Genomic DNA, 21,780 nt, shown 5'->3' with positions numbered 1-21,780 from the left:
CTGAAGGCCAAAAAATATTATTTAAAAATTACTTTAAGTTGATATAAATTTACAAAAAAATATATATATATATATATATATATAAAGCACTTATTAAAATATAAACCACTGACACCATATTTAAACAAACACAAACAATTTTAATTAAATCTTCATCCCATCTTGCAAAAGATATTCTACCAAAAACTTCTGAACCTCTTTGTCAGCAACTTGGCTTGAAGCTTGAAAGACATTAGTAAAAAATAAATAAATAATAAATAAATATTGGAAAATACCATTATCCATCTTGGCTTGATACATGGTTTCATTCTGCTTGTTGTCCCAAATACTGGCAGAATGTAAACACCATCTTGGTGGTCTGCTCTGGACAAAGAAGATGTTTGAGTTATGTCCATTTTAATTAAAATTATATTAAGCTGTAGCAAGACGTGCTCAGGAACATCTGAGATGACATGACCACAGATAAAAGTAAATAACTTCATTATAAAAAGCAGCCAAAGTTTTGTGGAACACATTTTACATTTACCAAAATTATTCACTGCCTTCAGACACATCTAAACCTGAGTGAGTTCCTTAATTCGCAGGGTTTAATGTAGTGTCAGCCCACTCTTTGCCACTATAACAGCTTCAGCTGTCCTGGGAAAGCTGTCCACTTGGCTTAGGAGTGTCTTTATAGAAATATTGACAATTTTCAGTCAGACACTGACGTCTTGGAAACTTTACTTTACACTTGGTAAAGCAAGGCTTGGCTGCAGCAGCTCAGGAATGGAAACTCAGTCTGTGAAGCTCTCAATACACTCTTCAGCTAAAGTTTGGAGTTCTGTAGCTATTGACCCTGCGGAAAGTTGGCGACCTCCATACACTATGTCCCTCAGCCTTGGCAGACCCTGTTCTGTGATTTCAAGAGGCCTACCACTCTGTTGCTGGGTTGCAGCTGGAGAAAATGATGCAATTCTACAAACTCAACCCCAAAAAAGAAAAAGCTGAAAAAAAGAAGAAACAAAATTATACATCAATTAAGCTCCTCCTCCTGTTGTCTTGATGTCCTGCAAAAAGATCTGATGTCGTTGTATCAACATTCCTGAATCAGAACCAAACATTTAAAAAGCAACATTTAATTTTTGTGCTCCACTAAAGTGGATCAAATTTCCAGAAAACTACAATGATGCTGAAGCAACGAGTTCCTTTAAACAAAGGCCAAAACCCAAAATTGTTTAAAGCTGAAATCGAAGAACACCTGGGACATAATAAAGTGTAGTCTGTTTTCAACTTGTCATCGTTTACCTCACTTTGCAAGGTAAAGTTTTTTTTGCTTTTTTGTCGTTTTATTTTTCTTCTAAAAATGTAAAGAACTTGCCTTGTGGCTGGAAATGGGCTATGCAAATAAAACTGCCTTGCTGTTGTGTCCCATCACTTCCACTTTGTTATAATACCACCACTAGTTGACTGTGGAATATTTAGCAGCAAGGAAATTTCATGCTGCATGGTCGCCCAGTTTGTAGCACTGTTGACTTGCAGCAACAATGTCCTGTGGTTTTTTGCCTGGAGATGTGGGTACTCCAGCTTCTCCCCACAGTCCTGAATCATGACTATTAGGTTAATTCAATTCAAATTAAATCGATCAAATTAATTGGTCTCTCAATTCATCTCTTTAGGTATGTGTGTGTGCATGGTTGTGCTGTGTCCCTAGTATTTTTAATTTAAATAAACTTAAACTTCATAATTCAAGTTTATAGTGGAATAAATTTCTTGCTGGATTTTTAAAGCATGCTGGGGGTTTTTTTGTGTGAAAAATTCATTTTTTCTAATCTTCTTGTGTGGAGTGATGGTTGGTCTTCAGATAGGGCTTCAGATGAGCTTTCATGTTGTGTACACACTGAGCCTTCCTCTCCAGGATCTCATCCAGCTTGTGGACAAATTCCACAAAAACCTGTTGGACCAAAGGACAAAAATTAGGATGCACAAAAAAAAAAAGAAAGAGTGAAAGCCATCAGTTGTGAATTTTTGGTTTTGTCGAACCAGATCATGCTGCTGGCAAAGAAGTTCCCCCTCTTTGTGACAAATAGCTTCCATCTCTTTCAGCTGCTCCAAGTGGACCTCAATAATGTGCAACCTGGGAGCACATTGAGTTAGAGTAGTTTTGTTCAAGAATCAAAACACTGTGTCACATTTAATAATTCTTACCTTGCGTGGTCCGATCTGTCCACGGTGAACAGATGGATTGTGGGTTTGATTTGCTGGTTGCTGCTTTCTACTCCACCTAACTCAGCAGGATTGAGCTGCTCAGCGTCAACTCTTGAGATATTGTAATAATTTGCCTGTGCTGAGTTCAAGAAGCCATATTGAGGCTCTGAATGTTGCTTAGATATGTTGGTTTTAGAGTGTATATTATGTGTACATTCTAGTGAATTGTGTGTAGACTGAGAGCTACAATCCTCAGTGCTTTTGATTAAAGATGAAGCCTGGGACTTAATTATGGATGCAGTTACATTTTTTTCTAAAGTTGATAGTTTTTTCTCCTTGTTCCGCTGGTCTTGGATGGAGAAAGGTGTATCTGTACCTGAAGAAAAAGACTACCTCAGATTCTTAATAAATATCAAAGAGTTAATTTATATCAGTAATTCAATTCAAAAAGTGAAACTCTGACACAATATACATTCACTACACACAGTAATTAATTTCAAGCATTAATTTATATTCATTTGAATGATTCTTATATCTAATAAATTACATTTTTGGAGGAAAATTAGAATATTACATAGGAGCAACAACAAACGATTTCCAACACAGTAATGTTATGGTAGGTGCAATATGGCTGCTGACTGGACACATGTCCAGCAGACGGTCACCGACATAATTTTCCTCAACAATGACGTGAAATCACAAAATATGAATGCAAAAGAACCTGATTGATCACAGAGTTCTGTATCCAGGCATGTAGAATGGAAAGCTGAGTGATCAAAAAGCTGCAGAAGGAACAAGAAATATAAAGCCACCACACATAGCTGTATCTGTGGCGTGAACCACAACCGTCCCATCAATATAAACCTAAACCAGAGACGGTGTTAGAGATGTCGCATAAGGCAAGTAAGGTGAAAAAAAGTTGAGTTTTTATTAGTCTTTAGTAATATTCCTATTTTCTTAAAAATAAACACACACTTTGGTTTTCCACTGAGCCTAAGCTTTAATTATTCAAATTAACTGAAATAAATGATTGAAATGTATCTTCCGGTCTGTGGCGTTTCACTTTTTAAAATGAATCACCGAAACTAATGAACTTTATATGATATTCTAATTTATTAAGATTTATTTTCTTTTACTGAAACAGAATCAGGGTGTTTGATTACTGCAACAGCGTCTTCACAGGTCTGACTAATAAATCAATCAAACAGCTGCAGCTCATCCAGAACGCTGCTGCTCGCGTTCTCACTAAAACCAGGAAGATGGAGCACATAACACCAGTTTTAAAGTCCCTACACTGGCTCCCTGTAGCTCAAAGAATAGACTTTAAAATACTGTTGTTAGTTTATAAATCACTGAACGGTTTAGCACCACAATACATTAAAGATCTGTTATTGCTGTACCAACCATCTAGACCCCTCAGATCTTCTGGTTCTGGTCTGCTCTGCATCCCCAGAACCAGAACCAAACGAGGAGAAGCAGCATTCAGTTTCTATGCACCACGGATTTGGAACAAACTTCCAGAAAACTGTAAAACAGCTGAAACACTGGGTGCCTTTAAATCTCAACTTAAAACCCACCTGTTTAGAGTTGCTTATGGTTAAATTAGGATTAGAGTGTGGGTTTTGATGTCTTTAATGTATTTGATGTTTTTTTTGTTTTGTTTTTATCTTTTCTTTTTATCTTTTTATTACTTTCTTTTTATTTCTCTTTCTCACTGTTTGCGTCACATGCTGTTTTTATTTCAATTATGTAAAGCACTTTGAAATGCCTTGATGCTGAAATGTGCTATACAAATAAAATTTGATTTGATTTGATTTGATTTAGGGTCTCTCTTACCTCTTCCATTGACAGTGATTGCGATGCATTTCTTTTGCTCATGGTGACCAGCTGCTGTTGCAGTGTCATATGTAGTAGACATATTCATCTGGACGTTCTTTGAGCGGGGCGGCTCCAATGGAGACAAGGAAAATTCTTCGTGTGGACCAGCAGGCTGCCGCTGCCGCTCCACATGAAGCTGGGAAATGCTTAGAGGATCCGTAAAGCAGCTTAAAGAATCTCCAGAAATATCAACGTGAGGTAAAAGAGACATTTTGCTGCTGTTTTCACATACTGGGGAAAGTGCATTAAATTGCAGATGAAGATTTTTGCTGTAGTGGTCAGACACTCCTTTCTGCTCATGGCTCCATGCTATGTCTGTTGTTTGCCGTTTCTGCAGATCCACATCCCTTTTGACCTCTGAATCAAGGCAACCAGACAGGTGTGCCTCTGTTTTTGTTGGGATTTGCTTGGACTCCACTTCTGTGCTTCCCATCCAGCAGTCCCTCAGGTGTCCCCCCTTCATACCAGCTAGCCTCTCCTCCTCCTTCCTCCCAGCTGCCTCAGTCTTCACCTTCCTCTCGTTTACACACTTATCGTCATCAGCAACATTCTTAGTGTGGTTTGCAGAGGTTTCGGTTTGCACATCTGAAGTCTCTTCTAAACAAGGATCGGTTTGGGTAGAGAATGAAAAGTTAGACGAGTGCAGGAGGAAAGACAGAGATCCCCGAGTAGAGGAAGAGAAAGATGAAGATGAGAGAGGATGGACACATGAAGACATTGGTGAGGGTGAAAACTGCTGCAGCTGCTGATGATACTCTCTCAGATGCCTCACTTTCTCTTTTTCGTCAGCTTTGTGTAGTTCTCTTTCTTTTAACTCCTCTTCTTCCTTGCATGTGTCTCTACAGCTTACAGCCTGTCTTCTCATTTCTGCCCATTCTGGTTCCTCTCTCTTTCTCTCTTCCACAGTCTGCTGATAGTTCTCCTTTTCCCTGTGGTAGAATCCAGATTCCCTTTTAGAAAAAGTTAAATCTTCCCCTGTAACGGCTCCATTGTTTTGTTGTCCCAACATTCCCACTGCTCTGGTATGTTTCCCTTTAACACAGTGACTGTGAATATCATTGTACGTTTCATTTTCAGTTCTCCCATCCCGTCTGACCTCCAGCCCTCTACTCAAACACCTGTCTTCAGTCTGTGCCAACGACCCTCTAATTGGGCTAATATGTTCAAGTTCTATGACCTTTCTGTTTCTTGATTTTGTTTCCTCTAAACAAGAAGGTTTTGTGGGTGTTGAGCAGAAAACTGGTTGTGATATGTGTGGGCTGAAATTCTTGTTCTGATTCCCTAGCTTTGGATTTTTAGAAGTCCCAACATTTCTTCTGTTCCCTGTGTTGCTGTTGTCAGACCGGGCCATTATGCTTCTGCTTCTTTTTCTTCCAATTGGCCCATTTTGTCCTCTCAACTCCTTCACACTGTAAGAAATTGAACACATGCGATGCCTTATGAAAGTCTTTATACTACTAAAACGTTTCCATATTTTCTAATGTTACAACCATAAACCTCAATATTTTTACTGAGATTTATAAAATAGGACATAATTTTAAGGTGGAAGCAAGATGATGCAGCATATTCTTCAAAACTGTCCTCTTTCCCCTTTACTCCAATACCCATAAATATAATCCAGAGCAATGTGCCAGCATCTCATGAGAGAAGTAACATTAGCCTCTATTTACCGTTTCCTTCCCCTTTAAACTCTTACCGATCTGCATATCTCAGAGTATTGAGTGTGTGTTCTGTTGCTGAGTGACCCGGTGAAATGTTGGCAATCATGCATGTCTTCGAGTCACCAACAAATGAGTCCTTTAAAACCTAAAATGAGAATGAACCAGTTTAGTTTGAAAACAAACTCAAGAATATGTGTGGGTCAAAGTGGAAACACAATAAAATTATCTGTCCTTTTATTATTAAGTTACATCAGCACCTGAGTGAGTTTGCTTTGTCGGAAAGGAGTGTGAGATTCCTCTTTGTCCAGAGAACGGATACATTCTTTCAGCTGTGGGGGGCAAGCAGCTATTAGATTTGTGGAAAAATTAGATAGACTATTGCTGCTTTCATAGGATCTAAAAAGAAAGTTAGCAGCCAAGTACTGAAATTACATGTATATTAGCTGATCAAAACTGTTACTAGCTTTAAAAAAGCAGGTAGTCTCTGTTTATGTGTTTTAAAAGAAACGTGAATTTGGAAAGAGATCAGCAAGGATCTCAGAGGAGTCACTGTTGCTACCCATCACTTTGAGAATGTTCTTCAGGCCTTATTTAAATCATTTCAAAACCAATAAGGTGAAACTGATAAATTTACACAGAACACAGTTGCAATAGGGAATTTTACAAGCCACTGATTAATAAGATGTACTTAATTTTTAGCAACTTTTTCTTCCCAATGACTGTTTATAATTAAATATGGTGAAGTATATCTGAGTTTGTGAGAAAGTTTCTTACAGCCAGCAGGCTCTGGTTGATCTCAGCTCCCTCCATGCGACTCTGCTTGTTTGGTTCTTTGGCATCTGAAGCTCTCTCACTGCCTGCCAGGTCCACAAACCATATTCTGCACACACGCATACACAAACACGCAACAATTAGTTTTATCAACTTCCCACAAAACATTAGAACTATTGGATTGTCAATTCAGGTGATTAAAAAAAAAAAATTAAATCATCAGGAAGTTGGTAAAACACCAGATCTTCTTCTGGCAGCCATGTGAAATTGTGTTTTCCATTTTCACATGGCAGATTGAACAGCACTCTGTGAGAAGTAAAACTCTTGGGATATTGCTTTAAACTTCTCCACAACTTTCTCACGCTAATCAGGTAACTATTGAAGGCAATAAGGAGAAACTGGATTTTATTTAAGACTGTCAGAGTGAAGGGGGAACACAAGTGCATGCCACACTTCACAGATTTTTATTCTTAAAATAAAACAAATAAATGGTCTATGACATGAAATCCCCCTCAAAAAACATGCTCAAGCTTTAAAATGTTATGTGACAAAATGTGAAAATCTTATTTTGTGAGAAATTTTGAAACCTTGAAAAAAAAAAAAAAAGTCACACTTGGCTTTGAATCTCAGATAATGATTGCCAGGTCGTGGCAATCCAGATATATTCTGAATAATGCCAAAAAAATAGAAAGGTTAAGTCTCTCACCTTCCAGCTATCTGGTGATTAAGATTCCTGAGCTGAATTTGAAGCAAGGCATGGGATCGAGAGGAAAGAGGATTCACGCCACTTGTCCCTTGTGTTCGCTCAGCTGTTCCCTGTGAAATTACCTTAAAGCAGCCAGGAATGCAGAAGAAGGAGAGCAGTTTAAGAGAGAGACCATAATATTACAGACAAAGGAGTGATTCCTATCTGAAGTTTAAGAAAATATAATTTAATGGTAGGTAGGAGACAACTACTGGATCAATGAGGATGTAACCACATATCTATTATTTCTCTAGACTAAATTGTTTTGTACCTTTTGACAATTAAAGAAGACTTTCTCATAATGTAAAGTATTTGAGTTCAGTTTAAAAGTTTGGTTTAAGTTTCATACCTTGTTGGTTGGTTTGCCATTTGCTCTGGACTACACATTGGGTAAATTACTAATTGTATGAAAGAAAGGATCAAACCTCCAGCAGTGAGCTGACTGAATCCACTCGGATGTCCCGCAGACCTGAAATGTGAACCACTTTCTTTCCATCCTCCCTGGCAAATAACCTTCAATGGGGGGGGGGGATAGGTAATATACTCTGGTCATTATAGAAAAACTAACTGTTCAGCAGAGAAAATATGGGGGAGACATGTTGCAGTGAAAACACATACCAGATAAACCACGTAAGATAAAAAAAAAAGCAATACATTTGAAACCAATAACCTTTTCCTGTGTTCCAACAAGTCGTACAGCTGGCCGCAGTAGATTTCAAAGAAGCTGACATAAACCAGTAGAGATGCGCTTGTCGCAGACAGGTGAGCAAAAATGTCCCGAACGGCTAGAGCATATAAGCCAGTTCCAGCGGGGGATGAACCCAGCATGGTGTGAGTCTTTCCTGCACCTGTCTGTCCATACGCAAAGCAGGTGGCCTTGCCTCTGTGGATGCACACAACACAAAGAGAAAAGACACTAAAGAGCGGAAGCTTAAACACTTCATGCTGTTTTATTTAGAGGGAAGAATGTGATCAACTGGACAGCTCAGTAGGCAAGAGCCAGTAGGAAACGGATCTGATTGCTTTTATTGAAAATATCAATCAAAATCGTTATTACTTAAGGGTCTTTAAAGTAATATCTACAACATTTACTCTTTGTTATTTAAGTTTGACACACTTTTAGTTTCCACACCATGACAGTCCATGTTTTTCTTGATCAGAATTATTTCCAAAAACACAAATTTGTCTTTCATGTAAGCAATAAGGGGGAACAGCAGGTGGATTCTTTGTGCCAGTTGACTGGCAGTGCACAGCAGCCTGTGGTGAGAGGCAGAGCTGCATTTGTCTATGTGCCGCACAGCTGGAGAACAACATCAAAGTGGGGTAAAGCTATGATGAAAGTTTTGGGGGGTTTGAAACTTTAGGAATCATTTCACAGTAGTGATTGACCCTGGTCTACAATGCACATGCCTTGCATGGCAATTTAGTGGTAAACACCTACCCACTGAGCATGTGCTGAACCAAAGGATACGCTGTTTTCAGATAGACCTCTTCATTGGAGCTCTCCTCTCCAAAAACCTGGTCAAAATGATACCTGTGCTGCAAAACAACAGAGAACCAGAACAAATTAAGCATAAAAATGTATTTTTTAAGAATTACAAAATAAAGGAATCAGATTTTTTTCTCTTTCTGCATATCTACCTGTAATATGTACTCTGTGAGATCCACAGCTTCTTTGCTTTCGTGCACAACTGCCATACACTCTCCACTCGGAGTTGTCACAACATCTACCTCTCCTCTTTTGCACTCTGCAAGAGTTAAAGGTCGTTTCCTCACACACACGCTGATCCGTTGTCCTTCCCCATGTCTGCTATAAAAAGCAGAAATCATACCGTCGTTATGTTTCTTAGGTTCATGCAAAAGTATTCATACCTCTGACGACTGCAAACATGAAAGTAATTTAATTGGATTTTATAAAATGAACCAAGACCAAGTAGTCCAAATCAAAATCTGAAAACAGTGGAGTCCACTTGATTTCAGACAAGTTTGATCTGATACCCTTAAATAAAATTGCCTTCAGAAGTTGCATTAACAATAACAGTTCTCTTTTGTGTAATTTTATCTGAGTATTAATTAGAGAATCTATGATTTGAAAATAACTGTTGTCAGACAATCTGACAAAGCTGAACTATTAAAAAAAATCAACAATAATTCAGCTGGAGATGCTAAAAAGATATACAAAAGGTCCGACAGCAGTAATTGCAGCAAAAGTTGAAAGTACTGTCTAAGCAGGGGCCATTTGACAAATGCATGTCACTCCTCTCAAAGTAATTTAATTTTTACCATTTTTGTAAATCGTGTATCGTTTTCTTTCCACTTTAGAATTATGCACTGCATTGTGTTGTCTGTCTCACAAAAAAACACAAAATGGGTGAAAAGGGCCGTGGACACTTTTGCACTGATACTTGCATATCGACTTTCTTGCTAAGTGAAACTGGTACTTGTTATCTTGTTGTGTAGAAATATAGCAATGAGGGTAGAACTGAATAGCACTTTACTTTGCAGCCTGAGGAGGACTCAGAGGTAGTCCATAATTGTAGCCGGCTGTTGTTTTTGCTTCATAAATAGGCGTGGGCTTGGTAACATCTGCAGGGCTCTTTTTCTTCCTGAAGATTGTCTTTCTGTCTTTCTGTGCTGATGGTTTGTTAATAAGTGATTCCGATGTTACTGCTGCTGGGGCAGGATTCAATTTGTTGAATGTCTCACTCTTTGGTACTAATCTGATGTGAGAGTTGAGCACTGAAGATTCCCGTGTGACGTGCAGCTGGATGCTTTGTCCATTGAGAGGATCACATGAACAGCTACGCTCATTTAGCTTACTGTTTTTGCTTTGTCGAAGGTCACACACCACAGCTTTTCTGCTGTGAAGCCCCAGTTGAATGGGTGTGGCTGATCCATTTTCATGAACTGGATCATCATTCCTGTTGTGACTTGCGTAGACATAAATGGTGTCTTCAAAATGAGAACACAATTTCTGGTCTGTGTTTTCAGTAGAGAAATCCAGCCGTCTGCGAACATATGATGGTCTATCACTGAATGCATTAGAAGCAGCTCCACTTTCATTCTTATCCCTTCTCACATCTCCATTGGTGTTTCCATACCCATCAGGACTGAAGCTATTATTAGAAGGAAATAGCTCATTGTCTTCTTCATAATCGCACTTATTATAAATCCCAATATCGTCATTTCTAAGGCTCCTTAGATCAAGGCTTTTAACCAGTTGGACCAGCTGGAAAAGGCGAGCTCTATCCTCCATAGAGCAAACTCCCAGGAGGGGGTAGTCCTCCATGCTCAGTGTGGAAAGATGGGCTGCCCGGTAAACACCCATCAAGGTGAACCTAAAAGTCAAAACAACAGAGAAAGATAAGTGTATCATAAGAAAAATCAAAGCAAACATGTGGACTTGACTGATCTGTTTGCTTACCTTGAATAATGACGCTGAAGCCCAGCCGCCGACAGACAATTGTACAGGCAAACTGTCATTTCTCCCTTGACTTTTTTTCTATTTGGTCCTCCACTTTGTCAGACAAGTGGATAAGTCAGCTTGGCTTCTGTCTATTAGGAAATAAATAGAATGCAAAGTGGGTAGCTAGCATTATTCTGCATTGAAACAACAACAGCAGCAACATAAAACACTGTCCTGTCCAGTAAAAGTGATGACCAGTGGTTTCTCCTGGTGTCATTACTACCAGCATGTTCTGTTGACTGGAAAGTAAGGCACTGGGCTGCAGCACGACGCTGAAACCTGACACTGGTGCAGGATATAGCTGGGGCCTGCACCAGTGCAGCCGCAACATATTTCTACATAGTGGCAAATGTGACAAATATAGAAAACACAGACTGATCAACTGTTGACTTCTACTGTACATTGGCTAACGGCTGCAACCAGTCTTACTGATATAAGGTGTCCTACAATTAGTCACTTGGACATTATTAGACCTTCCATACGTTTTTTAAACCTAATCCTTGAAGGACCGCAGGGGGGTGGTGCTGATCTCCATCTGACACTCAGAGGGAGTGCGCCCTCTGATTGGGTCACCAGACCCACTGGACACTTCTTTACTTTATGGTGCTACTACATAGGAGGGCTGCATTTCCTAAAAAACTGTAATATTTATAAACTTAATTTTTTAAAACAGTTAATCAATTGAGATGTTACTGCTGCTGAGGGTCTGATGCATTGATTTACATCTAAGAGAAGTAGTATTTATGTGGATCTATACAAGTTCTACAAAATACTTCCTAATATCCTTGTTTAAGGCGGCTGGTTTAGTTGCCAGAATGGCTCTTAAACTGTGATACAAGAAGTACCATTGGTGGTACTTGGACTGACTTTAATGGTAGTCAGGGGAAATGTTGGTATTAATTATTTTCAACTTAAATACAACTAAATTATTAATAATATTTATTTAGCTTCTAACTAAATATTTTGTTATTCAGCTAAATATCTAGTTAGCAAACTAGATATTTATATCTAGTTAGGAAACTAGATATTTAGCTGCAAGGTAAATATTTACTTAGCAAACTAAACAATTAGAAACCTAAATGTTATTATTAGCAAACACAATATTTAGTTTATCTTCTAACTAAATTTTTAGTTTGCAAACTAAATATCTATCTTCAAATTAGATATTAATTAGCAAGCTAAATAAGGTTTAGCTTATGAACCAATTATCAGTTAGCAAGCTAAATATGTAGCTTCAAATTCTGCTCCAACCTAAATATTTAGTTTGAAGATAAATATTTATATGGCTAATTAAATATTTAGTTTTAAGCTGTGACATTTATAAATGGATGAATAACGTGGTGAAAATATTACTTTGAAAATGAACCCCTTTTTCCTTCTCTTATGACAGGGTAAATAATTTATTGCTGTTAATTTTTGACCGTGTAACTTTACAAATGACACTCAACATTTTACAGTTTTCTATCATTTGGGTAGCTGCAAAACTTATAAAACCTAGAAAAAACATTGAAGATAAAACAAAATACACTTACCCAAGACGTTTTAGTAGCACAGAAAGCTAAGAACGGGACGTTAAGCTGACATTAATATTTCACCAAGTAGCAGCCTGACTGACATTTCCGTACACAGACTGAATCTCCATAACGACGGAAACAGTTCGGCGCCCTCTCTTCCTGCTGGAGCACAGCCTTAGTCAAAATAGACCTTGTCAAATATATAGGCAGGCTTTCCAGAGCTACAACTGGTCGAATAACGACCAGTTCAGCAAAACACTGAGCGATAATCCGTCAGAGGCTTAAACCACTAAGAAGCCCACACACCAAACCATTTCAAAGCACTGGTCAACTGACTGTACAACTGGGAGTAGGCAATACAGATAGAGCTACTGTGTTTATTTTTTAATAAACCAATTGACTGTATAAAGATATGTTAAAAAATAGAATTGCTAAGAAATAAATTATTTTTTTAAATTAAACTTTATTTACTATTGTACACATATTTTAATTATAGTAATTTGGTAGAGAAAATAAAAATCAATTAAGCATTATTTGTAAATATTGTAAAAAAACTAAAAAACAAGAAAAGATAACCTAATTAGATAGAACAACAACAGTGTAATGTAAATATACACAAAATCTATATTTAATTTGCTAAAATTATTTTTGAAAATATTTCAAAAATATTTTTAATCTTTATTTACTGAGTTTTATAATGTCAGAAATAAAATGACAAATAAGGACCAAAATATCAGGCGGAATGTGTCTCAGTTCGGGACATCGTTTTTGTTTCTTGGGGGACGTAACTAAACGTAACACCAAAATATTGGCTCGTCTGCAGCAGTTCTGGTCATAGGAATGTGGTAGTTGGCATTTTATTTGTTGACTCCAAATGTTCGGGTAAGCCTGCTGGGTGAAGATAACACAGTTCCACGTTTGCCTACGCATAGTTTTGGTAAGATAAGTCGTCAATATGAATCGTTGCATAGTAACCTGTTTGAAGTCCTAACTGAAGCTGCCTGGAGTTTATGGTCTGGTCCCTTCAGCACCCAGTTGAAGGTTATTAAGTCAGAGACTGAGCCAAATCACAATAGGTTCATTTATTCAATATATCAGGCAAACAAGAGCAATGTTGCATAACAACAGTGAATACATCTTTGTAGATTAGTGTGAAAGTGCAACTCTGTATTTTTCAGATCTTGCTTTCCAAAGTCTAGGCTCATTTATGTATTAAAATAGCTTTGAGAAGTATCTTCCAGTGGCTTGTAGAGATCTTTTTTTTTTCTTTGAATCTCAACTACATTGCACTCATTTTAACTCCAGTACTAGACCTTTTAAAAAAAAAAAAAAAAAAAAAAAAAAAAGGTTATCGATATGTTCATTAACACAGATCTAGGAATGAGTTTGAAATATAAGAACTCAAAGGATCAGGTGACAAATTATTATAAATTATTACTTTCCTTTTTACTTTAGATCAATAAGTTTGTTCCAAAAGTCCATGAAAGAGTTGCCAACATGTTTGTAGTACTGAGGATGAAATGGGCATATTTTAGGGGGTGCTCACTGTTGAAGTAGAGGGCTGTTACTAATAACTATGTTTTTAAAGTCATAAGTGGGAAAGAACTGTTGGTTAATTATTTTTGTCTAAAAAAATAAACCGTATGTGTTTCATAATTAATTTCAAATAACAACTATTTGCCTCAAATGAACCAAAACAAACATCAAACTACAAGGAGAACTCACCATGTAACATCCTGGTACTCCACTGACCACTCCATTCCTGAAAAGAAACCAGTCGTTATTTCAGTTCTTTAAAACTTTAGGTGCATCTTCTGTTTCCAGTTTGCTGCCCCAGGAACCTTTCTGCAGCCTCCTATAGATGTAAATACTGGCTCTAACCCCACCAAGGCCTTTAACGAAAAAACAGTATTGGTGGAGAGAGATTTTGGTTGTGTCACTACAGTCTGTACTGTGAAGATCATTTTGCGACAAAAACAAAACCTCTTGTCAACCTCTATCTTTTCCAAATAAGCAGCTGTAAATTATCTAGACAATTTAAATAAATGTACTACTTCAAACTTATAGGGGTTCCACAAGGATAAACTCTTGACCCATTGACATTTTCTTCATATATGAGTAACTAACCTGGTACAGATCATTTGGTGCTCAGTTTTTACCTTCCATGCTGGTAATAGACCAACTTCTAGTAATGATACTGAACTAATCGTTTGGAGTTAGGCACAGGAGATTAAGTATCAGAGAACATGTACTAGTTCCTTTACTCTCCAGTTCAAAATATTTCATTGATTTCACTGTTTCAGATATTGAGATAATTTACCTAATTCACAAAATAGAAACGGTTTAAACTTATAATTATCACAATATCAGGATAAAGACCTCTTGGACTCTCACAGATGCATGATCCACTAATTAACCATCTTCTGTAAATCAATGTTTCAGCCAGTACTTGGGAATCGCCTTGTTGGTACAAATATTAACGCTTTATAACTCTATAACTGTCTTGCCTTTTAAGGTTTGTGAGCGATCTGTTAAACAAATTGTGTGTGTGTGTGTGTCTGTTTTTTTTATTTTTTTATATACAGCAGTACAATCAGGATGTCATCTGAAGAGGAGAACCCCCCTGCTCTCTCTCCTGATATGCATTTCATTGGAAAGAAGGCAGATATTGTTAAGGCTGGCCGTGTGACGAAGCTGGTGAATGGATGCAGAGATGTCCTTGTCGTGTACCACCAGGGGGAGCTTTATGCAATGGACCTGCGTTGCTACCGTAAGCTCAGAGCAAAGGAGAGCTGTGTGTGTGATTTGATATATAGTCTAAAGGGAATGCCCAGTTGAAATACTGTATGGAATAACAGCATCTTTTTTTTTCTTTTTGACAGATGCTGGTGGTCTATTACATAATGGAGATATCGAGGTTGGCTTTTTCTGATTTATAGTAAAACATATCACGCCTGATAGTAGCTGTGGATGGTTTTCCATTGCTTTTATTCTGCCTTGCAGTAGTATTCAAAGTTTAAAGCAACACCACAGACAATAAACTCAAGGGTTTTGTATACTTTTGCTAGGCACTGTGCTTTACAACATTTAAATATGTACCGTGTTGAAGCTTCTTTGTGTGTGAAACAGCTTTTTAGTTGTATATTTATATGTTAGCTGTAGAAAACTAAGTTCTTATTGTAATACCAATTTTACACTTGTACCAATCATCTCCATTAGGAGTTCAATGGACGGCCGTGCATTGTTTGTCCGTGGCACAAATACAAGATCACCCTGGGAGAAGGTGAAGGACTTTATCAAGCTGTGGACAATCCTACGATCAGACCACTGAAGATTCAGTGGCGCTCCAAAGGAGTCAAACAAAGGACTCATAAAGTCACTGAAGTTAGCGGGGATGTTTATGTTACCCTGAATGACTCCAGTGAGGCCATCGAGTCCGATGTCTATCAGACTGAGAAATACAGAACTGCTTCACTCGATGCACTGCCGAAACACAAACCCAAGACATAAGAACAAGACATACATCTATTAAACCTTCTGTTTTATTTATAAGCACTCTACTTGTTTCAAAGCTAGTTTAATGATTCCTCCTTTTCTGATGTTATGTCAGTATTTTCTCATTTTAATTTCCATCTGATTATTCTTTTAAATTTCACAGGGGTTCAAACAAAGGAGAAACAAAACCTTTCAGAAAATCAATCAAATTTGCTTCAGGATAAAAACAAATGACTTTGAGTCATTACAATTAAAGCCAGTGATGCCTTCTTAAAAAGTTCAATCTATTAATCCTAAGGTATTTCTTATGATTATGTAGAACAAACAAGGATATTTTACAAATTACATTTTACACAGTTTCTTAACATATTGCAGTTTTATTTTTCTTCCCTTGCTCAGGTTTTGCTTTTAAGCTATTTACTTGAACACAGAAACCATAAACATGCTTATTAGAAGAGGCACGTTCAAACGAAAACAGATCTTACATCTGTCGATCTATGTAACATCGACAGATCGCCAACAATTGTTCCACAAAATGTAATGTAGAAGTACAAATGATATTTTGACAAAGTTTTTACATTTAGTATCAGTACAAACTGATAATTTTGCACAACAACCTTAATTTTAATTTGTTTAAGATGTCTTTGCTTCTGTAAAAATAAGCTAAATTTTTTTATTGGACTACTTTTTGTTGTGCTTACTGCATGCTTTCACCTCAGAAATATTTCCTTCAGTTTGTGCATTATAACATTTATAACTCACCTAAGTTGTTTGGAAAACTGTATTTGAACTGAAAGACATCATAAATACTCTCAGCTGTTTACATTATGGACTTCTGTGAATGTATGAAAATCAAGTTTATTGAAATACATTTTGTATTTTGATCTCAGGAGGTCTTTTCATTATCTTAGTCGAGGGCAAAAAGAGAAAAAAATAACCACAATTCAAATAATGACTAACCTTTCTGGTAAATGAGAAAATATATATTTTTTTATGTCTGCAAAGGTCTATATTTTTAATAAACTGTATCTCATTAAAAGGTGGATTAATTTAGCCATTTAGTCCCAAAATGTGGGTCCTGTTTGTGTGTTTAAATTACTTACAATATTAAAGATAACTGTGAGTTTTACAATTTCTTTTCTAACGCACATTTTTCCAAACACATAAATGACTTTGTCTGTAACCACTGATTTTTCAGAAGTTTGGATAATTTGTTTATACCACAAACAAATTATTGCTGGTATTTCTTATGTTGCAATTTTGCACTTACTGTACAGTTTCTTATGTCTATTTTTTTTAATGTTTTATTGCTTTGTGAATCTGCATGCTTCCATTTGCCTGTAATTTTTCTGAAGGTACACCTAGACTTTCCCACTTTCAATAAAGGACATTCCCATTATACTGTCTTGTTCTATCAAAGTGAGTCCAAGTATCAAAAAAGCAATGTGATATCCAGAAGTTGTTTTACATTTGTGTGTCTTTTTGATTTCTGGAACTTGCCATTCGAATTTAAATTGGTGAATATTTTGAATTCAGATGTCTAGAATCCGGGTCTGTAAAGCTATGCAATTTGAAAAAAATAAAAAGAGTAGTCTTGTATAAGAGATGGTTTTGATTATATTAGACAACATTAAGCTGCCATCAACTTTCTGCCCTATTTATTTTACTTTTACATTTTTATTATTATTTTTAAAACCTTTTTCTCAACTTTATTTGCTGGGTGATCGTAACAAAATGTCTCAATTTGTTGTGCAAAATCAATCCTGGCGCTAGGTGGCAGCAGGGCGCCTCGCGTTCTTCAGTCTATCAGACAGTAGAAGAAGATGCGGATGTTGTGAGAAGGGAAGCGGTTTTATGTAGTTTTTCCTCGAACCTGGATAACTTATTCTAGATAAGACGTTAGCAACATTTTATACGCTATCAGCTAATATTGTAATTCACCAGAGATGGAAATTAGCAGCAGATAAAGCTGGAAGAACATCTATTCTTTGGTTTCTAACAAAAAACTTAACGAAATGGCTTCAGGTCTGTCCTGCTCATAATATGTCCATTATTGGCAAACATTATGTTTTTGCTGGGTCGTTTCTTTTCCATTGGGTTGATATTCGTCATGTTTTTTTGTTTTTTGTTTTTTGCAGAGGATGAATTGAATCTCCTGGTCATCGTGGTTGATGTGAATCCCATCTGGTGGGGTCAGCAAGGTCAGCGTGAGCCAGAGGTATCCTCTTCCTTATTTCTGATATCTCAGTCATATTTTCTACTCACTCAGTAGTGATTAGGTAAATTATTTCTTTGCATATGGCATGTTAAGAGCAAAGCAAAAGAAATACATTTGACATCACATAATTCAAAGTTTACCAGTAATCCTGTTGTTTACCAGGCTTAGTGGTAAACAACACTAATCCAGGAATTAGTCCCTTTTCTCTTTTTCTATTGTCCATTTGAGGTTTTATCTTTAAAAAATAAAGTAATTTATATCAGAAAGCAAGCTATGAAAAATGATGTTTAATTCTAATATTTGAACACAAATAATGTCTGCCTGTCTCTGAGAACAGTATCTATCCACTGTGTTTCTATTTTTTAAGTTCACTTTGTGCAAGTGTCTGGATGCCGTCATGGTGATGGGAAATTCCCATATGGCAATGACAAGGACAAACAGGCTGGCCGTTATCGCCAGTCATTGTCAAGACAGGTAACCACAGTTCACAACATTATAAGAAACCTTTGTTTACCTTCCGTCTGGGATTAACAGAGTAATTGAAATTTGACCCTGTCCTTCCAGCCAGTCCCTCCTTCCATCCATCCCCAAGCATAATCGTGTAATTCCTTCAGTTTTTGTAGGCTAAAGACCTACGTAACTTTTTATTTTTTGCATGAAAATGTCTTTGCAAAAATGATACCAGAATCAGTCAAAATCTGTATTAATATTTGTCAAAAAAAGTCTAATTATTGTAACTCCAGTTTTTTTTGTTCTTACTGGATTGGATATCTATTTATTCTTCTACATAGCCTTGCTTTTATAATATTTTATTGCCACGCTTGATCCAGAAATTACGTTAAACCTATATTGTGACAATTTAGTTTTCTTTTTTTTTTTTTGCTACAGATGTTTTTTAGTGTTTGGAACTAAAATGCTGCAGTGTTTTATACCTTTCATCACTTTTCTCTTTCATCCAGTCACTTCTTGTATCCCAGTAAGAGTTGGGAAAGTGGAGACAGTGGTGGGGATGAAATTTCCTCCAGCCGGGATGGAAAATACGAACTTCTAGCTGTCGCCAACAACCTCATTGCTGAAGAGATCAGGAGTATTATGACTAAAAGTGAGTAAAAAAAAAAAAAAACACTGGTTTTTATAGCATGTGACTAAAGCCAATGTAAGAGGTACTCAGATTTGGTTGGTTGGTACCTTTTGTTTAATATTATTTTCAGCTATTTAATGACTCACTATTATTTTTCTTTTTTGTTTTGCTACAGATGTTTTTTAGTGTTTGGAACTAAAATGCTGCAGTGTTTTATACCTTCCATCACTTTTCTCTTTTATCCAGTCACTTCTTGTATCCCAGTAAGAGTTGGGAAAGTGGAGACAGTGGTGGGGATAATATTAACCTTTCGTTAATATTAACAAAAGGTTAATATTAAACCTTTTGTTTAATATTATTATAAGCTATTTAATGATTCACTATTAAACATACCGGTGACTGCTGTGTGTCTTCTTCTTACAGCTGAAGTGACGGGGAATTCAACTGACACCCTGTTGGCAGGATCTCTTGCCAAAGCCCTCTGCTGTATCCTTTCAGTGAAACATCTTTGATAATTCAGTATTCAGGAAATTGGTTCAGCTAACAAAAAGTGAATTATTTCTATGTCATTACAGTCATGAAGTTTTATGACTGACTTCTCTGAAGTAACCCTACATGCAGCTTGGATTTGCTCATTGGGTCAGAAGAAATTAGTGTGAGCTGCTTTTTCTAATTGTCCTTAAAATGTCACCATGCAGATATTAACAGGGTCTCAAAAGAGTTAGAAGGTAAAGTCAGATTAAACTGAATCTATTTTTTTATTATTATTAGTAGTATTATTACTATTTTCTTATATTAGAAACGCTGCATTTTACTTTTTTTTTTTTTTAGTTGGACAAGAGATGAAGTCAAGGATATTGGTAAGATCTTACTTAATTCCTCACTTGGTTTTGCTTTTCCTGATCAGTTCAGCTGTTGGTACTCCCATGCCATTTTGTACCCATGCACTTAAAGTTGAGTTTTTCAGCTTGTTACATATTTCTCAGTAATTGTAGCATTAAAACGTACTAGAAATATCCGGCAATCGGAGGGTGTGGTGCTTTTTGTCTGGAGCGTTTATTAAGCTGCAGATAGTTTAGAGGCTGGACAGGTTTCCAGTCTGTCACAGGGTAACACTGAGATACACAACTACTCACACACACACCTGTGGGCAATTTAGAGTGACCAACCTATTGATTTTGGACAGAAAGCCAGAGTAACCTGTGAGAATTCAAACAGAGAGAAAAGAAACGCAATAAGTAAATATAGTTACTAAAAAAAAACTAATTTATATGAATAATATGTAGCTCATAAAAAGCTAAAATCCCACATCATTTGTTCATAAACCTCTTATGTTTCACCCTGTTTTTATTGATTGTGGTTCTGAATCAGTTCTAAATTGGTTGTCCAAAAAGCAGTTATGGTTAATAAATACCATCTGATAATAGACGATCCTGCACAGGGACAAAATGGCGAAGATGTGAAATCAGCGTCTCGTTTTGTGTTGCTCGTCTTGGTTAGGTGATAAAAGCAGCTGATGACTGCGCTCTCCAGTACATGAACTTCATGAATGTGATTTTTGCTGCACAAAAGCAGGTAAAACTAAATCTCTGCTCTAGACTTTCACTAATGTATCTTTTCAATTGATTAAAAACAAAAAACAACAACCTCCGTTTATACTTTTGCCAGAACATCCTGATAGATGCGTGTGTGCTGGACTCAGACTCGGGGCTGCTTCAGCAGGTACGTCTTTGATGCAGGCTTGTTAACCTAGCATTACAACTGTGAGGGTGTAATAAATGACCGACAAAATATCAGTCAGTGGATATTAAAACAAAAAGCGGTACCACCAGGAGTGATGTTTGTGTTTTAGGCTTGCGACATAACAGGAGGCTTGTACCTGAAGATACCGCAGAAAGTAGCCCTGGCTCAGTACCTGCTGGTGAGTGTTTCTGCCGTTTGCTGCGGCTTGCAGTGGTTGCAGCTTGAAGGTAGAGTCAGCATGTCTTTGTTCTGGGAACAGTGGGTGTTCCTGCCCGACTCGGAGCAGCGCTCCCAGCTGGTGCTGCCGCCGCCTGCCCACGTGGACTACAGAGCTGCCTGTTTCTGCCACCGTAACCTCATCGAGATCGGCTACGTCTGCTCCGTTTGTCTGTCGAGTGAGTACCGCACGCCGTCACGTGCGTTTCAAAGACACAATGTTGTTTGTATTTGCGGTGATTTTTTTCTCTCGTTTGCTTCCAAGTATTCTGCAACTTCAGCCCCATTTGCACAACATGCGAGTAAGTCTGTTACTTTGACTTTACCGTATTGCCAGGTAAAATCTGTTTGTTTACTTTGTAGTTTGCTTGACAGTAATGGTTAAAAATCTGTTTGTTCTTAGGACGGCCTTTAAAATCCAGCTACCTCAGATGGTCAAACCTAAAAAGAAGAAATTGAAGCAAGCGGCTTGATGATTGTTTTGATTTCCTCTCACTGTCATTTAGGCAAATCAGTTTTTTTAGAAGAAGAAGCCCCTGATCCAAATGTATATACTGATTTTGTTACTGAAATCTCCTGGGTAAAATGTATTTGCTGTTAGAGCAAAGATTTCCTGGAAACCTTTGTGAAGACGAACATGTGGAAGATTCTTATTATTCTTCTCTTCTGTGCAAAGCAAAAAAAAAAATAAATAAAAAAAACATAATAAAAGACCCAACACACCCAGCACAAGGAGTGTTTCAATGAACATTTCTGGATTTTACAGCTTTGTTTCTATCATTGATTTTTAACAATTTAATCTGCAGAA

General features: G+C 37.1%; 3 protein-coding genes across 7 annotated transcripts; 2 read left to right on the top strand and 1 right to left on the bottom strand.

Moving 5' to 3' along the window:
- Positions 1-1,776: 1,776 nt before the first annotated feature.
- On the bottom strand, positions 1,777-12,327 carry LOC103135351 (kinesin-like protein KIF24). Of its 3 annotated transcripts, none has more exons than XM_007548003.2 (15): positions 12,238-12,327; positions 10,664-10,790; positions 9,738-10,577; positions 8,881-9,049; positions 8,681-8,778; positions 7,910-8,122; positions 7,665-7,752; positions 7,201-7,322; positions 6,498-6,603; positions 5,981-6,052; positions 5,759-5,868; positions 4,021-5,471; positions 2,185-2,560; positions 2,020-2,113; positions 1,777-1,930 (listed from the first exon to the last, which is right to left on the bottom strand). In XM_007548003.2, the coding sequence occupies exons 2-15, from the start codon at positions 10,720-10,722 to the stop codon at positions 1,805-1,807; spliced, it is 3,924 nt and encodes a 1,307-aa protein (XP_007548065.1). In that variant the 5' UTR covers positions 10,723-10,790; positions 12,238-12,327; the 3' UTR covers positions 1,777-1,804. The 3 variants fall into 3 exon arrangements, with proteins under 3 accessions (XP_007548065.1, XP_016524911.1, XP_007548064.1); XM_016669425.1 differs by having other exon boundaries at positions 8,881-9,046; XM_007548002.2 differs by having other exon boundaries at positions 10,664-10,794; positions 12,238-12,320.
- A 177-nt stretch (positions 12,328-12,504) lies between these two features.
- On the top strand, positions 12,505-17,110 carry LOC103135350 (Rieske domain-containing protein-like). 3 transcript variants are annotated; one of them, XM_016669427.1, is made up of 4 exons: positions 12,505-12,581; positions 14,805-14,989; positions 15,102-15,136; positions 15,439-17,110. In XM_016669427.1, the coding sequence occupies exons 2-4, from the start codon at positions 14,818-14,820 to the stop codon at positions 15,727-15,729; spliced, it is 498 nt and encodes a 165-aa protein (XP_016524913.1). In that variant the 5' UTR covers positions 12,505-12,581; positions 14,805-14,817; the 3' UTR covers positions 15,730-17,110. The 3 variants fall into 3 exon arrangements, with proteins under 3 accessions (XP_016524913.1, XP_007548062.1, XP_016524912.1); XM_007548000.2 differs by lacking the exon at positions 12,505-12,581 and adding an exon at positions 12,997-13,156; XM_016669426.1 differs by lacking the exon at positions 12,505-12,581 and adding an exon at positions 12,999-13,101.
- A 404-nt stretch (positions 17,111-17,514) lies between these two features.
- On the top strand, positions 17,515-21,701 carry gtf2h3 (general transcription factor IIH, polypeptide 3). Its single transcript, XM_007547999.2, has 13 exons — positions 17,515-17,739; positions 17,853-17,932; positions 18,300-18,406; positions 18,892-19,034; positions 19,437-19,499; positions 19,712-19,741; positions 19,845-19,873; positions 20,514-20,588; positions 20,682-20,735; positions 20,866-20,934; positions 21,016-21,151; positions 21,238-21,274; positions 21,376-21,701. The coding sequence occupies exons 1-13, from the start codon at positions 17,730-17,732 to the stop codon at positions 21,443-21,445; spliced, it is 903 nt and encodes a 300-aa protein (XP_007548061.2). The 5' UTR covers positions 17,515-17,729; the 3' UTR covers positions 21,446-21,701.
- The last annotated feature ends 79 nt before the right edge of the window (positions 21,702-21,780 follow it).

The sequence above is a fragment of the Poecilia formosa genome, unplaced genomic scaffold, assembly GCF_000485575.1.
Source record: "Poecilia formosa unplaced genomic scaffold, Poecilia_formosa-5.1.2 Scaffold25, whole genome shotgun sequence".
NCBI classification, from domain to species: domain Eukaryota; kingdom Metazoa; phylum Chordata; class Actinopteri; order Cyprinodontiformes; family Poeciliidae; genus Poecilia; species Poecilia formosa.
Note: the sequence above shows the minus strand (reverse complement) of the source record. Positions and strands in the feature narration are given on the sequence as shown.